This window comes from Panthera pardus, unplaced genomic scaffold (genome assembly GCF_024362965.1).
Source record: "Panthera pardus isolate Hobbes unplaced genomic scaffold, ASM2436296v1 HiC_scaffold_11, whole genome shotgun sequence".
NCBI lineage: Eukaryota > Metazoa > Chordata > Mammalia > Carnivora > Felidae > Panthera > Panthera pardus.
In genome coordinates this window covers 96,941,208-96,961,099 of record NW_026526666.1, presented here as the reverse complement: position 1 = coordinate 96,961,099, position 19,892 = coordinate 96,941,208, and the positions used below count along the sequence as shown (strand labels likewise).

The 19,892-nt window shown below is 42.7% G+C and overlaps 1 protein-coding gene across 5 annotated transcripts in view; it reads left to right on the top strand.

Annotated features, from left to right (window-relative positions):
• PRDM2 (PR/SET domain 2) overlaps positions 1-19,892 on the top strand; it is a 121,750-nt gene that overhangs the window by 8,363 nt on the left and 93,495 nt on the right. For 4 of the 5 annotated variants that reach the window (XM_053898939.1, XM_053898936.1, XM_019461882.2 and 1 more), the window contains exon 2: positions 6,481-6,554. The exons of the other annotated variant lie outside the window; for it this stretch is intronic. In XM_053898939.1, coding sequence (XP_053754914.1) covers positions 6,546-6,554 — 9 coding nt within the window. In that variant the 5' untranslated portion in view covers positions 6,481-6,545. The remainder of the gene's footprint in view (positions 1-6,480; positions 6,555-19,892) is intronic. 5 annotated transcript variants of the gene reach the window in all.

Sequence of the window (19,892 nt, the reverse complement as noted above, 5' to 3'; positions counted from 1 at the left end):
TAGGTTTGTGTCAGGACACCTTGCTCCAAGAATTTGGAAGATCAGGCCCTGGGGTATTTTTGTCCATAGTGTTCTAGGCCTCGTTCGGGAAATCGCTTCATTGAAGTAGGAGAAAGTACAGATTTATTTGTGAGCGTTCTATTCAAATCTCGTTTACTTTTCAGGCAGAGAAATTCCTGTGTGATATAGTGTGTTGCATGATTGCCTTTTTGCCTTGGGTAGAAATCGTTCTAGATGGGGAGAGAGGCGGGAGGGTGGGGTGTCAAGAAGCAAGAGGTCACACTGGCCGAATCTTTGCCGTGTTCTGGGTCTCTTTCCCTTTACGCACACAACGGGTGCACGTGACCTCTTTATTCTTAAAATGATAAACATATCTGGTTTGATTTTTCACTTTGGCTGATTTAATATGGTAATAGAATCTGCTTTTTATGAAGGGAGTTGGGAGTATGTTTTTTAGTGTGAAACTAGATGTTCTAGATGATTATTCTTGTGAAATTGTGTTTGTTATTTGACAAATTCCTGGGCAGATTCAGTATTTATGAATTACGTGTTTTTGCTTAATCTGAATAAGTGCCAACTGTTTTCGTTATTGATACCTAGAGTTTATAGGTTGTAACTTGGTGATTCCATTCTTCTGGTAGGAATTAGGAGTGGTAGTTTTGAATGTCAAATATGCTAGCTGTGTTTGTAAATTAATGAAAACTGCTTTTGAGAAGTCGGCATAGTTTAGATATTTTTACTGTTTTTTCTAGAAGTTTCTGGATTTCAAGAATCCTCTGGTCAGAGTAAGCTAAAATCAGTGTTAAACACTGTCAATCTACTCCACTAAAAGCTGAATCATCTCTGCATTTGCTACAATGATACTTACCATGAAAGATCTACTTTATGCTGTGATTAGTTTAGAATATATATATATTTTTATCTTATATAGGCCATAAACTTTCTAAGACTTCTTTCACAAATTGGTATTTTTAAATTTTTTTTTTTAACTTTTATTCATTTTTGAGACAGAGAGAGACAGAGCATGAACGGGGGAGGGTCAGAGAGAGAGGGAGACACAGAATCCGAAATAGGCTCCGGGCTCTGAGCTGTCAGCACAGAGCCCGATGCGGGGCTCAAACTCACGGACCATGAGATCATGACCTGAGCCGAAGTCAGATGCTTAACCGACTGAGCCACCCAGGTGCCCCACAGATTGGTATTTTTAAAACTTTTCTTTGCATCTAGCCCACATTTTTAGGGCATTTATGATCTTTTGCATTTTGATATACCAGACTGGCTTTTTATTTTTCTTTTAGTATTTGTCTATAAGCTCTATGTTGCTTCCTGAGCCTTAAAAGTTAGTTTCTTCTGAGTCTTGATGTTACAATATGCATTTTTTTATAACTTAAAATAATTATAATATTAATGACTTTGTTGCAAATTTAATTAATTATTTTCCAGATAGCTCCAAAAGATCTAAAATGACCCGAGAGAATAGTTGTAAAATAACATCAGTGACTAAAAGGTGAATATGCAAATCAAATCAAATAATTATCTTCCTAATTCTCCCCCTTCCTTCTCAGATTTAGACTAATCGTAAAGAATCTGCTGTTGCTTTTACTTTGCCTCTCATGTAGTTTTGTAGATGGACGGGTCTACAAAGGGTAGATGTGACTGTTTAACCTGTTCTGTGTGTTGCATTCATGTTACTTTGTGTTTGTCTTCAGTTTAATCTGCCTTATCTCTGAGGATGGGTGATGGGTGATGGTGGTGTGCCCCGGTGGGGCTGCCGGGCTGGTCTGACCCAGGGACGGGGGTGTCCCACGTATCTCTCCCTTTTCTGGTCTCTGGCCTCCATGTCAGAAGACAGCAGCTTACAGTTCTTGACGTTGTCTTGCCATTTCAAGGGACCATTGTTGGAATAAAGACCCTAATTATTTTATTGTTGCTGCGTTGATACTGATCATGTATAATCAAGTCATCTCTATAATATTAAATTAAATACTTGTGAGGATGATTTGCTCTAGAATTTGGAAGCAATACCTTGAAAAGTTAAGTACGTGTATATTATTAAAGCCATGGATATGTAAAATCAAGATCAAGCTCTTATTTTTCTAAGAATGTATGCTATTAGTAAAGTACAGTTGATGATAAAGATTTCCATACTCTTAGTCTGTGTATCTGCCTCATGTACTTTATCTGATAAATGTCAGCAAGCTGGAATTCAAGGAGGTTTGGTCAGGTACAGAAATCCAAAAAAGAAACTAAGGCATAAGCCAGGGTAGGAGAAATCCTCGTGATTTTAAGATTTTCAATATTTACCATTGGAAAACCAGAGGCACTTAACTGTTTAGCTATTTTTTTTCCCCCTAACTTGATAGAATTAGTAAGTTTCAGTGATAGGGATGGAAAGATTTTTCTCTGCCACTGCACTGATAGGATTGTTGGTTCAAGTTTGTACATATGATAAAACTTTGACCTTGAGATTCTGTGTTAGTTAAGTGGGTATGTGAAAATAATGCTGTTGAAGTCAGCACTGAATATGAAAATATGTAGGATTGCCAGGACGCTTCCACAGGGGTTTTGCATGCTGGAGGAATCTAAAGTTACTTCAGTAACAGCTTTCAGAGTCTGCAGTTGCTTTTAAACATATTGTCATATTGCAGCTAGTTACATGATTATTACAGTTCAGAGGTTCTCAGCTAGGAGGTTATTTGGGGTGTGTAGGTGTTTGTGATTTTCAAAACAGTCAGAGGCACTGCCGGCATTGATTGTGCAGGCATGGCCATGGCCATGATAGAAGGGACAGACAAGGCCATGGCCACGATAGAAGGGACAGACAAGGCCATGGCCATGATAGAAGGGACAGACAAGGATTAGTTGCCCAGTCCAAAATGCAATGGTCTTCTATTGAGAGCCACTGCCAAATTCTCAGTTCTTGTGTTTAACATCCCTTGTTTTCAGTATAATTTAGTAAAAGATTTAATTTTTAAAGTATCATTTGAGAAGTCAGTGTCGGATTTGCAATGCTTTTCACGTAAAATATTTTAGATATATAATTGACGATGTCGTGAGTTAAGAGAGAAAAAAAATGAGACTCTGGTTTTTGGCAATTGGGATTAGATGTGATGGAGAGGAGGGTCCAAGCATGCATGTATATAAGTGAACTCTTAAAAAAAAAAAAAAGATGTTACGATCCTTTTCTCTGGAAAGAAATGATGAGCGGCTTCCTATTAGGACAAGGAAGGAACAGATAGTGTGGAAAGTCAGAGAGAAGCTTATTAATCATTTAGCAACCTGAATTATGTTGTAACTTTTTATTAAGAGAAAGTGAGATTCATTGAGAAACAAATGAAAGACTGAAATGTTCTGAATACTTAAGTATTTGAGTTCTTTGGGATTAGAGGCCATAGTATCTCAGTTATTTGTGCCTGTGAACCAGCAACTACAAAAGGGGAGGGAAAGGAAAGGAAGAAAATGTTAAGTGAAGAGGAAAAAAGCAAGGAAAAGCAGATGGAAAGCAAGGCAAGGAGGAGGCAGCATCTCCTTCGATGACAGAAAATGGCAGCTCCTGCCTTCCTTGTCCTTAGGATAAAAATCTTGGTGTCATCCCTGACTTCCTCTTCTTTCATACCTGATATCTCCGGTGGCAGCAAATCTTGGGGGCTCTGTTTTAAAAATATATCCAGGATCTGATTACTTCTCACATCTCTTCTGTGCGGGCCAAGCCAGCATCATCTCTTGCCTAGATTGGGCCATTAGCCTCCTGAGAGATCTGCCTGCCTCCACCCTCTTCCCTTACAATCTCTTTTTAAACCTAAGTCACATGAGGTCGGCCACCTTGAGCCTCCCAACGGCTTTCTATCCCTGGATGGAAAAGCTCCAGCCATTCTGGTGAACAGTGCTTACCTTGCTAAACCCATACTTTATCTGCCTTCCCTGCCTTTCTGAATCCCCTCCTACACTTTCCCTGTCTCCATCCTTGCCCTCCCTGAAACACCTGGGCATGGGCATGCTGCCGAATGGGGTTTCTCACTTCATGTTCCCATAGCGTCCTGGCCCATAGCTCTTCTTCCGGCTTTTATGCAGATGTCCTTTTCTTACAGTGGCCTTTTCTGACCATACTTACTCTTGCTTTCACAGGCATAGAGACAGAGATGGTAATTCCTACCTCCTTCTCCCTACCACCTCTTCATTTTTCCCTAAAGCACTTTCATTATCTCATCTACTGCACATTTTACTGATTTTTTTTTTTGTTGCGGGTCTGCGGGTCCCTTTCCCCAGAGGCAGGGATTTTCTGCTTACTGCTGAAAACAGTGGTTGACACAGAGATAGTAGGAGTTACAGTGAGATGGGAGTAAAAGTTGGTGAAGTGTGGTTAAGAAGCAAGAGCAGAAGGGCACCTGGGTGGCTCAGTCGGTTAAGCATCCAACTCTTGATATCAGGTCGTGTCGTGATCTCATCGTTCATGAGATTGAGCCCCAAGTTGTGCTCTGTCCTTATAGAACGGAGCCTGCTTGGGATTCTCCCCCCCTGCCCCCCAGAATAAACAGGTAAACAATTTTTTTAAGAAGAAGCAATATTAGAAACCATTTATGAGACTCAGTTATGGCTGAGTTATCCAACCTCCTTGAACTTGTTTGTTGAGGGTGCTAGTACTTATCTTTGTAAAAATCAGCTGGACTGATTTACATGACCATAGCACAGTGCCTGCTGGTCTTTGGAGGAGCATCGTAAGTGATAGTTACGATGATGATACCGAAGATTCTCATGGGAAGGACAAGACCACCTGAAGGAAATGGTAAAGCATCATAGCTCTTTCCAAAAGATCTTTCATTACAGTACTGGCATTTACTGCTTTTTTTTTTTTTTTTTTTTTTTTTTTTTGGTTCCTTAAAGAGAGCTCCCTATGGCCGATGTTACGAAATCCATCCATAAAAGCTTCGTAAGAGGGCAGGTGAAACCACTGATATTTTATTCACTTCTGGGTGCCAGGGTGTCCCTCATGGCCCTCCTAGTGGACTGTGTGACATTCAGTAGGCATTGGTGACAGAGGGGGTTGAGGGACGCACACCTCGGGCCACTAACCTCATCACCGTTTAACACCCAAATACACTTTGAACTTTATAATGATTCCAAGTCTCATAGAAAAGGATCGATTATGTTCAATGGGAGATGTATACTACAGAAAGACATGGTAAATATATATGAGAAAGATGCTCGATATTAAAATTTAAAGGAATGGACCTCATGGGCTAACCTCCAGTTACCTGAGATCATATTCTCTGAGTATTTCCTCATTAAGAGTTTATATTGGTTGGGCTAGGACTGAGCTCTCTAACAAGATGCAAGTTACAGAATACATTTCCCTGTGCCATTTGTGAATAAAAACTACTTCAGATGACCAGGCCCTAACTTAAATACAGTACCTTTGATTGTTAAAGCTGATCAAGGTGAGTGTGGTGAAGTAGCTCAAGGGGAAATAAAAACCCGAAATCTTCATATTAATGAACTGGGACAAAATGTCAAAGCGCTGTTTTTTATGATAGCGGGCAGGCAGCATATTCTGAGATGAAAAATGTCCCACGTTCCTTGGTTTATTAACAATTAGAACATAAAGTTCTACAATGTGAGTGGAGTCTTGTGGATCTAGGAAGGAAGGATAATTTATTAAAGCAAGTTCATGAAAAAATGGACCTATGACTGATGGTACGTGTGCCTGTACCTGCCAGAAGCATTTAGAACGTTTCTGTGGAAGTGCTACTTAAAGCAGCACGGCTCTCATTTATTGTGAGTGACTTCCAGTGCCTCCTAGGATGTACGTGGCAGAGAGGACTGTCTTCGTAGATCGTCATTTAGAAACAAGTATGTCACATGCATTTACAAGAAATGATTTTGTCATATCGTTTTAGTGTACTGTGAATATACGAATAAAGATTGTAAAGGAATATTGCAGTTCTTTCCAAACAGTTTTTATGAAAACATTTGTATTTTACTACACGGTTTTTGTTTTATTCCCCAAAGAGAATTCCCCATGGAAATGTTAGTAAATTCACCTCTGTACTTCAGGAAGTTGAAAAACTAAATAATGTAAAGGGTCTAATTGTGTTTGCATTCAACACAGTATTGATATAAGTAAAAGAAAAACATTTACATTGCATAATAAATTACTCAGCAGTGCTTTGTGTTTCTATTAACAGAGCTAATCTGTTTCTTCTTAGGAATGATGCAATTTCACAGCAAAAATTTGATGTCATTCTAATGAGTCTGCTTTCAATTGTAGAGTACAATGAGGGCCTAGTAAAGATTAGTAAGAAATCTATTTTATTGTAGATAATAAATCTGCAAAGTAAGCTCTCAGCATAGATTGAAGTTGACCTGGCATGGAGTTGCTTTATGAATAGCCCTTTGAGCAAACTCTACAGTTCTGTATGTGGTTTGAAATCACTGTAAATGTGTAGGCAGGTACATATTACAATTGTCTGTTTTTCTTTTTAGGGCTCATGTAATCAAAGAAGTTTCTTTGTTGTGTGTAACTTTTCAGAACACAACAGGAATTGAAAATGAATCAGGTGAGTTTAAAAATAAGAATTTATACAAATACATTACCTAGATGCTAGACCAGTTCTTGATTTTTGAAAGACCAAAACACACACATTCATTTTCCCCTGATTTTCTTTTCCGTTTCTTCCGACCATTAACTAGCTCATTGCTTTCATAGTGTGCATTTGTTCGTGGAGTGGCCTGTGCTCTGTTTGGGCGTGGCTTGGCCTTTCTGAGGAAGCCTGCTCAGGGGACGGAGTCTTGGAGACCTTAGTTCAGACTTTCTGTTTTTACCTTTCCCCTGCCACGTTGTAGTGTTCATTTTTTGGTTTTGTTTTGAAGCTTATTAAGCTTTCATTTTTAATATTTTTTTTATTTTGTAAATTATCCATTGGTTGAAAAGGAAGATTGAAATTTATTTTTAGAAGCTGAAACTGATCAACTGGGAGACTTTATAAGCACTCTGTCCTTGAAAACCCTGTTAATAGAATACAAACAAGAAGGCAGATATTGAAATGTAAGATGTGTTTCTTAGCGGAAGAGGGTGTGGAGCTACCTGGGGATCAAACAATTCTGCTGTGGAGATTTCTGGAGCCTCAGGGCTGTTCTGATAAGTAAAACCAGTTATATGGACTTAATGTATTCTAAACGAGGATTCTTATTTTCTGGTTTATTATCATTTTACTTGTAGTTAACAGAAATTCATGGGTGTTAGAGACACTCTCTTGAGATCTTCATAAACATTTAAAAAATATGAAAGACAAACTTGAAAATGTGAAGTCTAATTAGTAGTGTTGAGCTTAAAACTACCAGACTTGAAAACATTTTGTATCCCTCGCAATCTGAGATTTTGGACACCTTTTCATCATTCACAGGTGCTTCTAACTGGAGTCCCACTTTTATTGGGGTGGGCTGCATTTTGTAAAGTTCAGTCCCGGGTTGCATTGAGAGATGTGACTTTTTTGGAATGGATTCTTTTGATTTTGTTTCATTACTTTTCTTTATCAAAAATATGTTTATTTTAGTGCGGAGGACCATACATCATAAAAAATGAATCTGGCGAACACATGGGGCACATGGTTCCTATTATTTTACAACTTGCAGATTTACTGACATGCTTTTGAAGCCAAATTAGTTTTGAAATGGCCAGATGGGGGAGGGGAAAAGAGAACAGTGGATTGCCCTAGTCATTGTTCCTCAAAGTTATGTGCACGTATATGTCCTAGATTTCATTTCTTTTTCTGTCTTAAGACTGATTCTATATGTGAACTTGGTCACCCAAAGCAACTTGCTTTTCTCCTGCCTAGGAACTGTCGTTAGGAGTCTTGATTGTGGATCAGAACGATTGCGAGTGCTTCCACAGTGGAATCCAAATGTTGACATTGCTTTTGTTGTGTTGCTGATCAGCAGCCAGTTATTTTCAGGTGGCTACAGCTCTACCGGTAGGCTTAATAACGCGTTAATTCTTACACCATATCAGGCTACTAGTATTTTATTTCTAACGTGTTTCGACCTGTTGGACACCTCATACTTTTCGCTCTGTGGCTCCCCTTACATCACGCGACCTTGTGTGTGGAGAAAGTCCACATGCCATTCACGAGAGTTGTAGCAATAGCCATTTCTTTTTTGGCTCTTTTCCAGTTTCATTTTGTTTTTGACAAGTTTTAATATCAGATCTGCAGAAGACTGCCTTGGATGCCAAATGCCAAATATCAGGGGAAAAGTGTCCTCTTATGTTTCTAATGGTTAGCACATTTCTGATTTGGATGTAATTTACGTGGTCTGGTAGTAATGAAACTTTCATTTGGAGTATAAAAGTTGTCCACTTTTTAGGAGTAAAATTTTCAGCATCTTTAGTTATATTTTCATTATCCGAGGAATATCAGTTGCATGATATTTAGACCTGATTATTATGTCATGGCATAAAATCTCTGAGTGTTTTTCAGCAGTTGTCTCAGTAATTTTTAAAAGTTAAGGATTGTTTCAGGACATTTTATATTTTTCCCTCTTACATTTATTTTCCCCTTTTCAGCCAGTGAAAATGAGCAATCAGTGCTTGAGAAACTTGGAAGTAACTACACAAAAATTCGGATATTAAAGTTTTAACTTGAATCAGATTGATTTTTTTCTTTTTCTTTTTAGTTTATTTATTTAAGCAATCTCTGTACCAAGCGTGGGGCTCGAACTCGTGACCCTGAGATCAAGAGCTGCATGCTCCACCAACTGAGCCAGGCAGGTGCCCCTGAACCAGATTGACTTTTAATTAAAATCTTAATGGTGATGTTACGCTGAGATTATTCCCTGTAGGTACCAAGCAGCTTTGCTTAGATGAACTTTAGCAGTCAGAGCAATCTCTTATAGTGGGAATGGTCTCAAAGAGAGTAGTACTGTATCATTCATTCATGTGTTTGCTGGATGAGTTTTAGGGACTGAAGGATCCTCTGAGTGAGCAGACCATACTGTTTGTAAATGAGTCCTTTAGAAGAAACAACAGACTCCAGAGTCTCACGGTATATTAAACACTAACTATTGGATCAACATTCTGAACTGCTCAGTCTTACCAGTGTGTTCCAAGTCGTTCCTGGTGTGGTAGCTCACCAGGCTCTCTCTCTGACCCTAGCCCTGGGCTGCACAAAGCCTCCAGATCCACATGTTCTTTGTCCTTCTTTCTCTTCCAGTTTGTTCTCCATTCAACACTTAGCCCTTCTCTTGTCTTCCCAACTCGGAACTCCACTCATGTTGCCCGTGAGCCTTTGTTCCAACTCAGTCCAGGCTGGTTGGCAGACAAAAGGAGAGCCATTCTGCTTCCCGACTTCCTTCTCCCAGTTTCTTTTCTCTCCCATTTTAAATCACTGGTGTCCTTTACTTCATTAACATTCTACACCCATCCCAATATTTAACTTTTGAGATGTTCCACTATTTTCTTTCTTTTTTCCCCCATAGACTTATCTAGGAGCGTCCAAAACTTTAAAAATTCCTTTCTCGTTGAACAAAGAGTTTAGAATGCTTTACTTTATAGAATATCAAAGGTGAGCAAAGTTCCATAATGTGAATATGCTTATAGTAGCTTAAAATAGGTATGCTAGAGTTTAATACCACTTCCTGTCTACTGAGTGCTTAACCAACAGGCCAGGCACTCCATTAAATATTGCATATGTACTTTCTCACTAATTGAGTCTTTGCATCCACTCTATGAAGTGTAGGTAGTATAATAAGTTTACGGACGAAGGCAGTTAAAGCCCAGAGAGGTGGCCGTGGTTTGCCCGTGGCCACTCAAACAGTAAGTGATAGAGCTCTGATTCACACCGTCACTCGTCAAATTCCAAAGCTAAGGTTCTAGGTCACCATTTTATACTGCCGTTATTAGTCAGGATAAGCTCTGTTATGCTGTGCTAACAAAAAGCAGCTCCAAAATCTCAGGGGCTTAATACAACATTTGTTTATTTCTTGTTCTTGCTACACATCCTGTGTGGATCTGCCTTTGGAGTTGCTCAAGAACCAGAGATGATGAAGGCTTTGTCTCAATGTACATCACTTCTACTCACATCTGATTAGCCAAAGTCAGTCATATGGCCACATCTGACTTAAAACTCTAGTATTAGGGGCTGGCTGGGGGGCAGTACAATCCCGCGGGGAAGAGAGGAGAACTGTGGCACCTTGGGTATAGCCTCGGTGATTTGTTTCCCCAGCTTTATTGAGATCTAATTGACACGGGTCATTGTGTAAGTTTTAGCCCTAATGAGGTAATGCAGCTGCCTTGATTTCTGATTTATTGAATCACACGTAGGTGGTTTTTTTTTGTTTTTTGAATCTTTGCGTAACTCAGGTTGTTACTAACGCTTGAAACTTTCTATCAACAAAGCAGCTTATGACTGCAGCATTTCTACATCCAGATGACCGATCTGCTATTGCCAGTAGCAAAACAGTTTTAGCAGCTTAGCCTTCCAGACTTTAAATAAAAGTTTTGTACAGTGAAATAACAAAAGAAGCTTTTAATCACTGGATGCTGCAGATCCAACCCTGAGCACTGGGATAAGCAGTCCCCGGTTCCATTCTCTTCTCTGTTCCGGGTGTTCACTTGCTCCCTCATTCATCCTGCCGTTGATGGACTGGACGGCATCCCTGGGTGTTGTGGGTTCCGCAGTGAACTAGATAGGCCAGGGCTCTGCTCTGCTGCTTACCTACTCAGAGAGAGTTGAAAAGCGGAAGACGAGACCATTTTAGATAGCGAAAAGTGCCGTGAGGACGGCGAAACAAGGCGGTGTGATGGAGAGTGATGAATGGAGGCAGCAGGGAGTTTCTTCGGATTACATGGTCAGAGAAGGCTGCTCTGAAGAGGTGACTAACAGTTAAAACAGACTCAAGTGGTAGCCAAGAACCAGGTATGTGAAGATCCAGGGAAAGAAAATTCTAGGTAGAGCGAGTCAGTAGTGAGTGCAAAGGCTCTGAGGTGGGAATGAGCCCGCTGGTTCAAACACAGACAGAACAGGCCAGGGCCTGGAGCTTGGCGGGCATCAGGGGGGCTCTGAGACGAGATGGAGTTGGGGAGAGGCTGGGGTCAGATTTGTAGAGCCTTAAGGGCCATAGGAAGAAGCTTATGTTCTACTCTAAGTGCAGTGGGAAGCGACTGGACAGTGACATGATCTGGTTTCCATTTTTTAGAGTAGCATCTTTATCTTTATTGGGCAAGAGTATAGTAATATGTTCGTTCACTATTGAGATTAACGCCGTAGTTGAAGATAGTTTCTTCAGTCGGACAGTTTAAAGGGCCTGCCAGCTTTTTGAAAGAGGGCACTTTTTTGGTGTGTTTTAGAACTCTTTGGCGACTGTTGTTTTCCAGAGACCGTGTAAAGGTTGTTTTGTGTGGTGTCCGCATCTCTTTATTGTTACTGTGGTCGTATTCTTCTGCTCATTCCTTAACCAAGCACGATTTAATGCTGTTTCAGTAAACTGAAGCTTGTTTCATCCTCTCTCCCCCTCACTGTTTGCTCCCAGAATAGTAGCTAAGAGTCTTGTTTGCAAGTTTAAACAAAGAAGACTTGTTCATAGAATTTGAAATATTAGCGCTCTAATTCTTGGATGTCTTTTGCTGGTGACAACAATGAACTGTGGTGCTTATCATTAGTCTGTTGTAGAATAGCATGTATCTTAGTGTGATATACTATGACACATTCTCAATGTCAAGTCATGTTTAGTCTGAACTCTTCTGTCAGACGCTGCTGTTGCTCTCCAGTGTTGATGTTTACGTTGATGTTTAAGGGGCGCCTGGGTGGCTCACTCCGTTGAACATCCGACTTTGTCTCAGGTCCTGATCTCATGGTTTGTGGGTTCGAGCCCCCTGTCGGGCTCTGTGCTGACAGCTCAGAGCCTGGGGCCTGCTTCGGATTCTGTGTCTCCCTCTCTCTCTGCCGCTCCTCTGCTCATAGTGTCTCTCTCTCTCAAAAATAAATAAACATTAAAATTTAAAATAAAGTTCATGTTTAAGAAACTAGGTGCTTTAATTAAATTGACGAAAACGGGTATGATCATTTATGGTCGTTTTCCGGATAGAGTATGTAAAAAGAGTTTGATACAAATTTATTTTATTAAAAAGTTTTTTAAATTTATTTTTGAGAGAGAGAGAGAGAGACAGAGACAGGGTATGGGTGGGAGAGGGGCAGAGAGAGAGACAGGCAGACACAGAGTCTGAAGCAGGATCCAGGCTCTGAGCTGTCGGCACAGAGCCCGATGCAGGGCTCTGACCCATGAACTGCGAGATCATGACCTGAGCCGAAGTTGGACGCTTAGCCAACTGAGCCACCCAGGTGCCCCTAGTTACTGATACAAATTTAAATGAGATACCAGTAAAACTTGCTTATTTTTATATTTTTAAAAATGAAAACATTAGTACGTATTGTCTATGTCAGATCGTACTTGCAGCTTCCTGTAACAGCAGCCACTGCCAATGCCATGCTATATATATATATAACGCCATGTAGTGGAGTTACCTTCCTGATCCCAGTGGATGTGTATCTAAGAGGTGGGGGCTGGCTAGGGAGCAGAGCAGGCTGGTTCTAGGGCACCTGTGTGCTTGGAGCAGAGCAGATGAAGGAGGAGAGGTGTGGGCTCAGCTCTGTGGTCATTGTAAAGAACAGAGTAGACTTTGCCTAAGGAGATGGGAGACCGTTGGAGGGTTTTGAGCAGAGGAATGCTTGAGTTGGGTTTGAAAAACATTTTGATTAAAAAATTTTTTTTTACTACGTCATCAGTATTTTTATCTTTGGTTTTCTGGGACCATTACAGTTTCATTTGGACATGATTTAAAGAGGACAGTGTATAATTCATTTACTTATTTTACTTTGAAAGCCCAACATTGAGGTATCATTTGTGTGCATTAAATACACTCATTTGAGAGACGTCTGGGTGGCTCAGTTGGTTAAGCAACTGACTCTTAATGTCAGCTCAGGTCATGATCTCACGGTTCGTGAGTTCAGGCCCCACATTGGGCTCTGCACTGGCAGTGCAGAGCCTGCTTGAGATTCTCTTTCTCTCTCTCTGCTCTTCCCACACACTCTCAAAGTAAATCAATAAAGTTTAAAAAAATTTAATTTTTATTTTTTATAATGTTTATTTTTGAGAGAGAGAGGGAGAGAGAGCAAGAGCACAAGTGAACAGGTGTCAACAGGGGAGGGGCAGAGAGAGGGAGACGCAGAATCCGAAGCAGGCTCCAGGCTCTGAGCTCTCAGCACAGAGCCCGACGCGGGGCTCGAACTCACGAACTGCGAGATCATGACCTGAGCCAGACTTGGATGCTTAACTGACTGAGCCACCCAGGTGCCCCTAAAATTTTTTTTAAATGTACCTGGGGGCGCCTGGGTGGCTCAGTCGGTTAAGCGTCCGACTTCAACTCAGGTCACAATCTTGCGGTCCGTGAGTTCGAGCCCCGTGTCGGGCTCTGGGCTGATGGCTCAGAGCCTGGAGCCTGCTTTGGATTCTGTGTCTCCCTCTCTCTCTGCCCCTCCCCCGTTCATGCTCTGTCTCTCTCTGTCTCAAAAATAAATAAACGTTAAAAAAAAAATTTTTTTTTAATGTACCGGTTTGAAGTGTGCAAGTCTTAAGATTGCCAGATACCTGCACTCAGTTCTCTCAAGGTACAGAACACTTCCATTACCCCCAAAATTCTTTCCTTTCTTTCCTGCTGCTCTGCAGTTAGTGTCACTCCCCCCCCCCCCGTCCTTACCCCAGGCAGGCACTGATTGGCTTTCTGTCCCTGTGGATTGTTTTTTCCTGTTCTAGAATTTCACGTGAGTGGAATCATTAGTACTTGCCCTTTTGTATTTGTCCCCCCTCCTTTTTTTCTTTTTTTTAATGTTTATTTATTTACTTAGAGCACGAGCAAGGGAGGGACAGAGAGAGGGAGAGAGAGAATCCCATGCAGGCTCTGCACTGTCAGTACAGGGCCTGAAGGGGGGCTCAATCCTATGAACTCTGAGATCATGACCTGAGCTGAAATCAAGAGTCAGACACTCAACCGTCTGAGCTACCCAGGCGCCCCTGTGTTTGTCTCCTTTTGATCAGCGTGGTGTTTTTGAGATTCATCCATGTTGTTGTAGGTGGTATTGGTAGTTTATTCCTTTCACAGAGGACGTTTTATGGGGGCAGCAGACCATGTGACCATTCAGATACATCTGTTCATAGATGTATTTCCAAAGATTTGGTAAAGCCTTGAATGGCTTTCTATCTTTGCTTTTAGGTTATCTTCCCCACTTTTTTCCTAATCCTGGGTATATATGCATAATGAGGTATAAAACGTTGAAACCACTGTTGCTGTTGTAGCATATTATTAATATAGAATTAGATTTTTATAAGTAATTATAAATGCGAATTTGATTTTTCAGGCTTTTTAAAAGGAGACTTCCAAGTAAGTTGATTCTTAATGTGTTATGACTTAAACTTAGATTAATGAATGTATAGTTTAGAAAATTAACATGTTTAATAATGATGGCACTTAAATCTCATTTTGAATCATGTATTCTACTAGATAAATTGGCAATTTTTATAAGATCTGGGACATTGTCTTTGTGAATGAAAATACTAGATTATTTCTGAAATTTGAAAAAGAATTAGCAACTTGGATGACATTTTTCTTATATAACTGTGGGAGGAACTCTGGCAAGAAGGTTTACATTTTTTGTTATTCTGATATTAATGCTTTGGCAAAGAAAAAGGTTTTGTAGGATTGTTTTGTTCTTCCTCAACTTTGCTGTGTGGTGACTCACTTTCACCCTCAGTCCTTCACAGGACTCCACAGGGATTGGACTTTCGTCCTTCACAGCCACTCCATCTGCGTGACCTTGGGCAAGTCACTTGACCTCTTGGTATTTGCTTTCCTACCTGTTAAATAGAGATAATAGTGGTGACCACCCCATGTGGTTGTGGTCAAGAGTAAATGAGTTCATAAACGTCAAGGCCAGCGCCTGGCATGTAGGAAACACTGTAGGTATCATCATCACCATTATTTTCAGCTCGTAAGCAAGTGCTGATTCTGCCCTGTAACATACTTTCTAAGCACTGTTAGTGCTTTAGTTCAGGCCAAGTCATTACTTTGGATTTTCACAGAAACCCCCTCATTGACCACTGCTTGGCTGACGGTCTCTCTCTCTGTGGGACCATTCTCTGTATGTCTTGAGTACTGTATTCATACAACATAAACCTGAGCATATAGGAAATTAGAAAAGCAGGCAATTATGGTGAGTTGTTTGGAATGTCTTCATGGATGAATGGATTTGAACTTGACCTGGAAGGATATAGAAGGTATTGACTGGTCAGAAGAATTGAGGGCCAGAAGGATCAGTGGTCTGGGGGCCCTGTTGGCTGAAAGCCTGATCTGTGAAAGACGCCAAGGAGTAGGAGGACCTCCAGAGAGTGGTGCCTGTAGGGACTAGGGAGGAACTTTGAGAGTAAAATCGAGATTTTTCTGTGATTTCTTCCAATAGAATTTTTTTTTCTTTTCTTTTTTTTTTTTTTTTTTAAGGCTGTGGCTAGACCAAGCAAACTCCCACCTGACTTGAAAGGCTGTTGCTCCTTGGTTTGCTGCCTTGGATGAAGGTGGTTTGAAATTTGGCAGCTCAGTCTCAGCAGTAACAGACTCACTAGGAGGCGGCAGAACCCTCCTTCAGGGGCATGTCAGGTTGAGAAGAGCTCTTAGGTCTAATTTACTTTGCTTCTCTTCAACCTCGAGAGACTCTACAACCAGTAAAGTAACCACTGGTTTATTTAGAAAGTTAAAAAAAAAAAAAAGAATTCTGAACCGGATGCTTTATAGGATGATTAATCAAGAAGGCAGAGGGTTTAGAGAAGTTGAATAGGGAACAGACTGGAAGCCAGAAGACCTTCTCATCACGTCATGTCACTCCCCTGCCCAAGACCTTCTAGTTGTGTCCCGCTGCTCTCTAAATGAGCTCCAGTCTCTCTCTACCCTGCCCTTCAAGGTTCTGGAGGTTCTGGCGGCAGCCGCCTCTGCTTTCTCCCTGGCTCGCTGTGACCTGGCCACGGTGGTCTCATTTTATTCCTGAACGTGCCAAGCCCTTTGTCCCTTTAGTACGTTTCCCTGGAACGCTCGATCCTTAACACGTGGCCATTCTCATCTTTCAGGTCCAAGTGTCTGTGTGTGTGATCTTCTCTAAGATGTCCCCCTGCACGCAGCTGCCCTGACGAGGACAGTGCCCCCTCCTTATCTGTTTATCACACTCTTTTTAAAAAAAAAAATTTTTTTTTTTTAAAGTCTTTATTTATTTTTGAAAGAGAGAGACAGAGTGTGAGCAGGGAAGGAGTAGAGAGAGAGGGAGACGCAGAATCCGAAGCAGGCTCCAGGCCCTGAGCTGTCAGCACAGAGCCCAACGCAGGGCTCGAACTTACGAACCGTGAGATCATGACCTGAGCCGAAGTCGGACGCTCAACCGACTGAGCCGCCGAGGTGCCCCATCACACTCTTTATTTCACTGGTCCCAGTGGAATACCCGGTCAGGTGGGCAGAACCCATCTGTCTTCGCTGCTGCTTTCCTCGGTAGCGCAGTGCTGGCACGCGGGGTGCTCGTCTGCCCTTCGCAGGATGAGGGGATTGCTGTGTTATTTCAGGCTGAAGGGTGACTACACCGGTGGGAAGTGGAGAAGGATCAGATACCACACATACTGCAAGCTCACCAGCAGATTCGACTGTTGACTTCTCCCCCTTCGTGGAACCTTTTCCCCAGCCTTTCTGACATCATGTTCTTGATGCCCCTTCTGCCACGGTGACATCGTGCCTGGTCTTACCTCCCGCTCTTAGATAGTGACATCCTGAGGGCTTTGTCCTTGCTTGTCTCTCTTCTCTGATCCCATCCACTCCCCTGGACTCCGTGGCCAGTTGGGTCTGTACACCCTCACAGCCATCTCTGTGCACACCGACCTCCTGCACTTGACTGCCAGGTACTTGTTTGTTGACAGCAACCACTGCTCGGGGCTCGGCGTCCTGTGCCAGGCGCCGGGTGCAGGGTGCAGCGGTGAGTGAAACGGAACCTGCCCCCTGGGTCTGCAGCTTAAACCTGCCTCTGGTGGAGAGGCCATTAAACCAGCCAGCCAGTAAGTGCTTACAAAGTGCAAAGTGCTGGGGGAGGTGGGGAGAGGTGGGGCGTGTGGTAATGGAGCCTTAGGGGAAATCCTGCTTGGTAGGACAGTGGGGACTGGCTTCCTTAGGGCAGGGCAGAGGCCCAGAGCCCTGCAGGCAAAATGACACCTTCCTGCCTTGATAGGTCCTGGCCCAACCAGGCTGGTGCTTAAAGTAAGGGGTAGGAACTCTCTTCTGCTTTTCTATCCCACCCGGGCAGGAGCCCCGAAGGGCCATGGACAATAACTGGTTGCCTTTAATTGCCTTTGAAGCTATTTATCCCAGGTTGTTCTGGTATGCTTTGCTTGTTCTCCGTTAGCGATTCAGAGTGAAACCCTTAAAACGGACCCCCCCCCCTTGCCTGTAGGGAACAGCCCCTCGAGTTTGTAGTGGAGAAGTTGGGGAGGTAGGGTGTGAATGTGCGGACCCCACCCTCCTTCCTCCTCTTGGTTTAGTTAGTCTCTCAGAATCTCTCCTGATCTCTGCTTCTCAGTCCTGAGATGGGAGGTGCCGGAAGAGCAGAGGTGGTCTCTTTCGTGCAGCGATCATCAGGCTTTTGTTTATGTGCATTAGATCTTTGGATATTTACCATGTGAGAAATTGAAGCAATTTTTTTTTCTTCTTTGTGAAGTAAACTCTGCAGCCACTCTGGGGCTTGAACTCACGACCCCAAGATCAAGAGCCCCAAGCTCTGCCGAATGAGCAAGCTCTACCGAATGCGCCCCCTTGAAACAAAAATTCTTTGAAGAATGTTTAGGGAGTATAGCTTCACAGGAAGTGGCAGAAATAGTACAGAGCCCTATACTCTAATTCACTCAGTTTTTCGCGGTGGTAACATCTTACTTTATTACAGTATCAAAACCAGGAACTAGACCTAGTTCAGGAGTTGGTTAGACTACAGTCCTTACTCATAGTTCAGAAATTTTTAAAACATGAGATTAGACAATCACACATCCATTAGCCAGTGGAATGATGACATCATCACTTGTCATAAACCCTGAAAACCTCCCCTCTACATGCCTGAGAATGAAAAAGGCAGGTAACATCCTAGGACTATTGTTGAAATAGCCCTGACCCTGTGGGCCCCCCAAAGGTGGCCCTAAATGACTGTGAGATACCCCACTGGCTTGGTTGGAACGTGCACTCTGGAGTCTGTCTGGACTTTATCTTGGCTCTGCTACTTTATTTTTCTTATTTTTATTTTTTATGTGTTTTTAAAATTTTTATTTTAGAGAAAGAGAGTGTAAGAGGGGGAGGGGCAGAGGGAGAGAGAGAGAATTAAGCAGGTTCCACACGCAACAACTCAGAGCCTGATGCAGGACTCGATCCCTTGACCCTGGGATCATGACACGACATCAGGAGTCTGACGCTCAACCGACTGAGCCACTCAGGTGCCCCTTGGCTCTGCTACTTTAAAACCACGCAGCTTGGGGTGCCTGGGTGGCTCAGTCGGTTAAGCGGCCGACTTCGGCTCAGGTCACGATCTCGCGGCCCGTGAGTTCGAGCCCCGCGTCGGGCGCTGGGCTGACAGACAGCTCAGAGCCTGGAGCCTGCTTCAGATTCTGTGTCTCCCTCTCTCTCTGCTCCTCCCCTGTTCATGCTCTGTCTCTCTCTGTCTCAAAAATAAATAAACGTTAAAAAAAAAACCACGCAGCTTGGGAGAGTTACTTGACAGGGCAGCTCTGTGGCATAGTATTTGAGAACCCAGACCCTGAAGCCTGACTGTCTAGGTTTGAATCCTGCCTCTGCCACTTACTAGCCATGACTGTGGGCAGGTCTCGGTTTCATCTGTAGAGTGAGGATCATGAAGGTGCCCACAGCCAGAGTGGCGGTGTAAAGATTAAACGAGCTGGTTAAAAGATTAAAAGAGCTTGCAGTAGCATCCGAATGGCGTCCTGAACATCCATCGGTGTCAGCTGTGATTATTGCGAGGTAATGCAGGAAAAACATTTAGCGCAGAGCTTGGTCCAGAGGAGGGAGTAAAAGTCATACTCCTGACGCTCCCCCACCATCCAGCATGGGAAGTCATCGTGAGCCAAAGGAAAGGTATTAGGTATTAGGGGAAGGGAAAAAGCAGTTCTCCGGAAACTTTGTGAGCAGAGGGCCCGGATCAGCTTTGTGAACCATCGTACCTTCACTGCTCAGCGCAGGGCCAGCCTGGAGCGGGCTCTCAGGAAGTGTTTGTTAATGACTGAGTGATGGACTGAGTGAAGGAGAGCTGCTTGTGGCCACGAGTCGGGGAGGGGGAGGAATACTGACTGCCTTCTTTTGAGTTTGAGTTAGGAAGTTCAAGACCTTGATTTAATGAGATCAATAACAAAGCTTATTAAGTTAACTTAAATTTAACACATTAAATTTAACATATGCTGTTCTAGATCAGTTCACTGATACATGTTTGGAGCCTTTACTTCATCAAGCGGTGAAGTAAACGAGCTCTTCTGTTTCCTGTTACGTAATAGGAAAGTAGAGAAGTCCTTGTAACGTCCTCTGTGCTTACCCCAGTGATCAGTGTCCAGAAACCCTTGAAACAGGAACGTGCCTTTATTCTGGGATGGCAAGGATGGGCGGTTGGCCACTCCAGGAGGGGGAGCAAGGGTCCTTCCTGGCGCCTGCAGTTTGGTCTCTGGCTGGTCACCTTCTATTCCTCGTATTCTGTGTAGTTCAGCAGGTGATCCATTTCTCCTAAGGTGTTACCCCTACCTACCTCTCCCGCGTCAGCTCCAGCTGCTTTTCCCTCACCTTC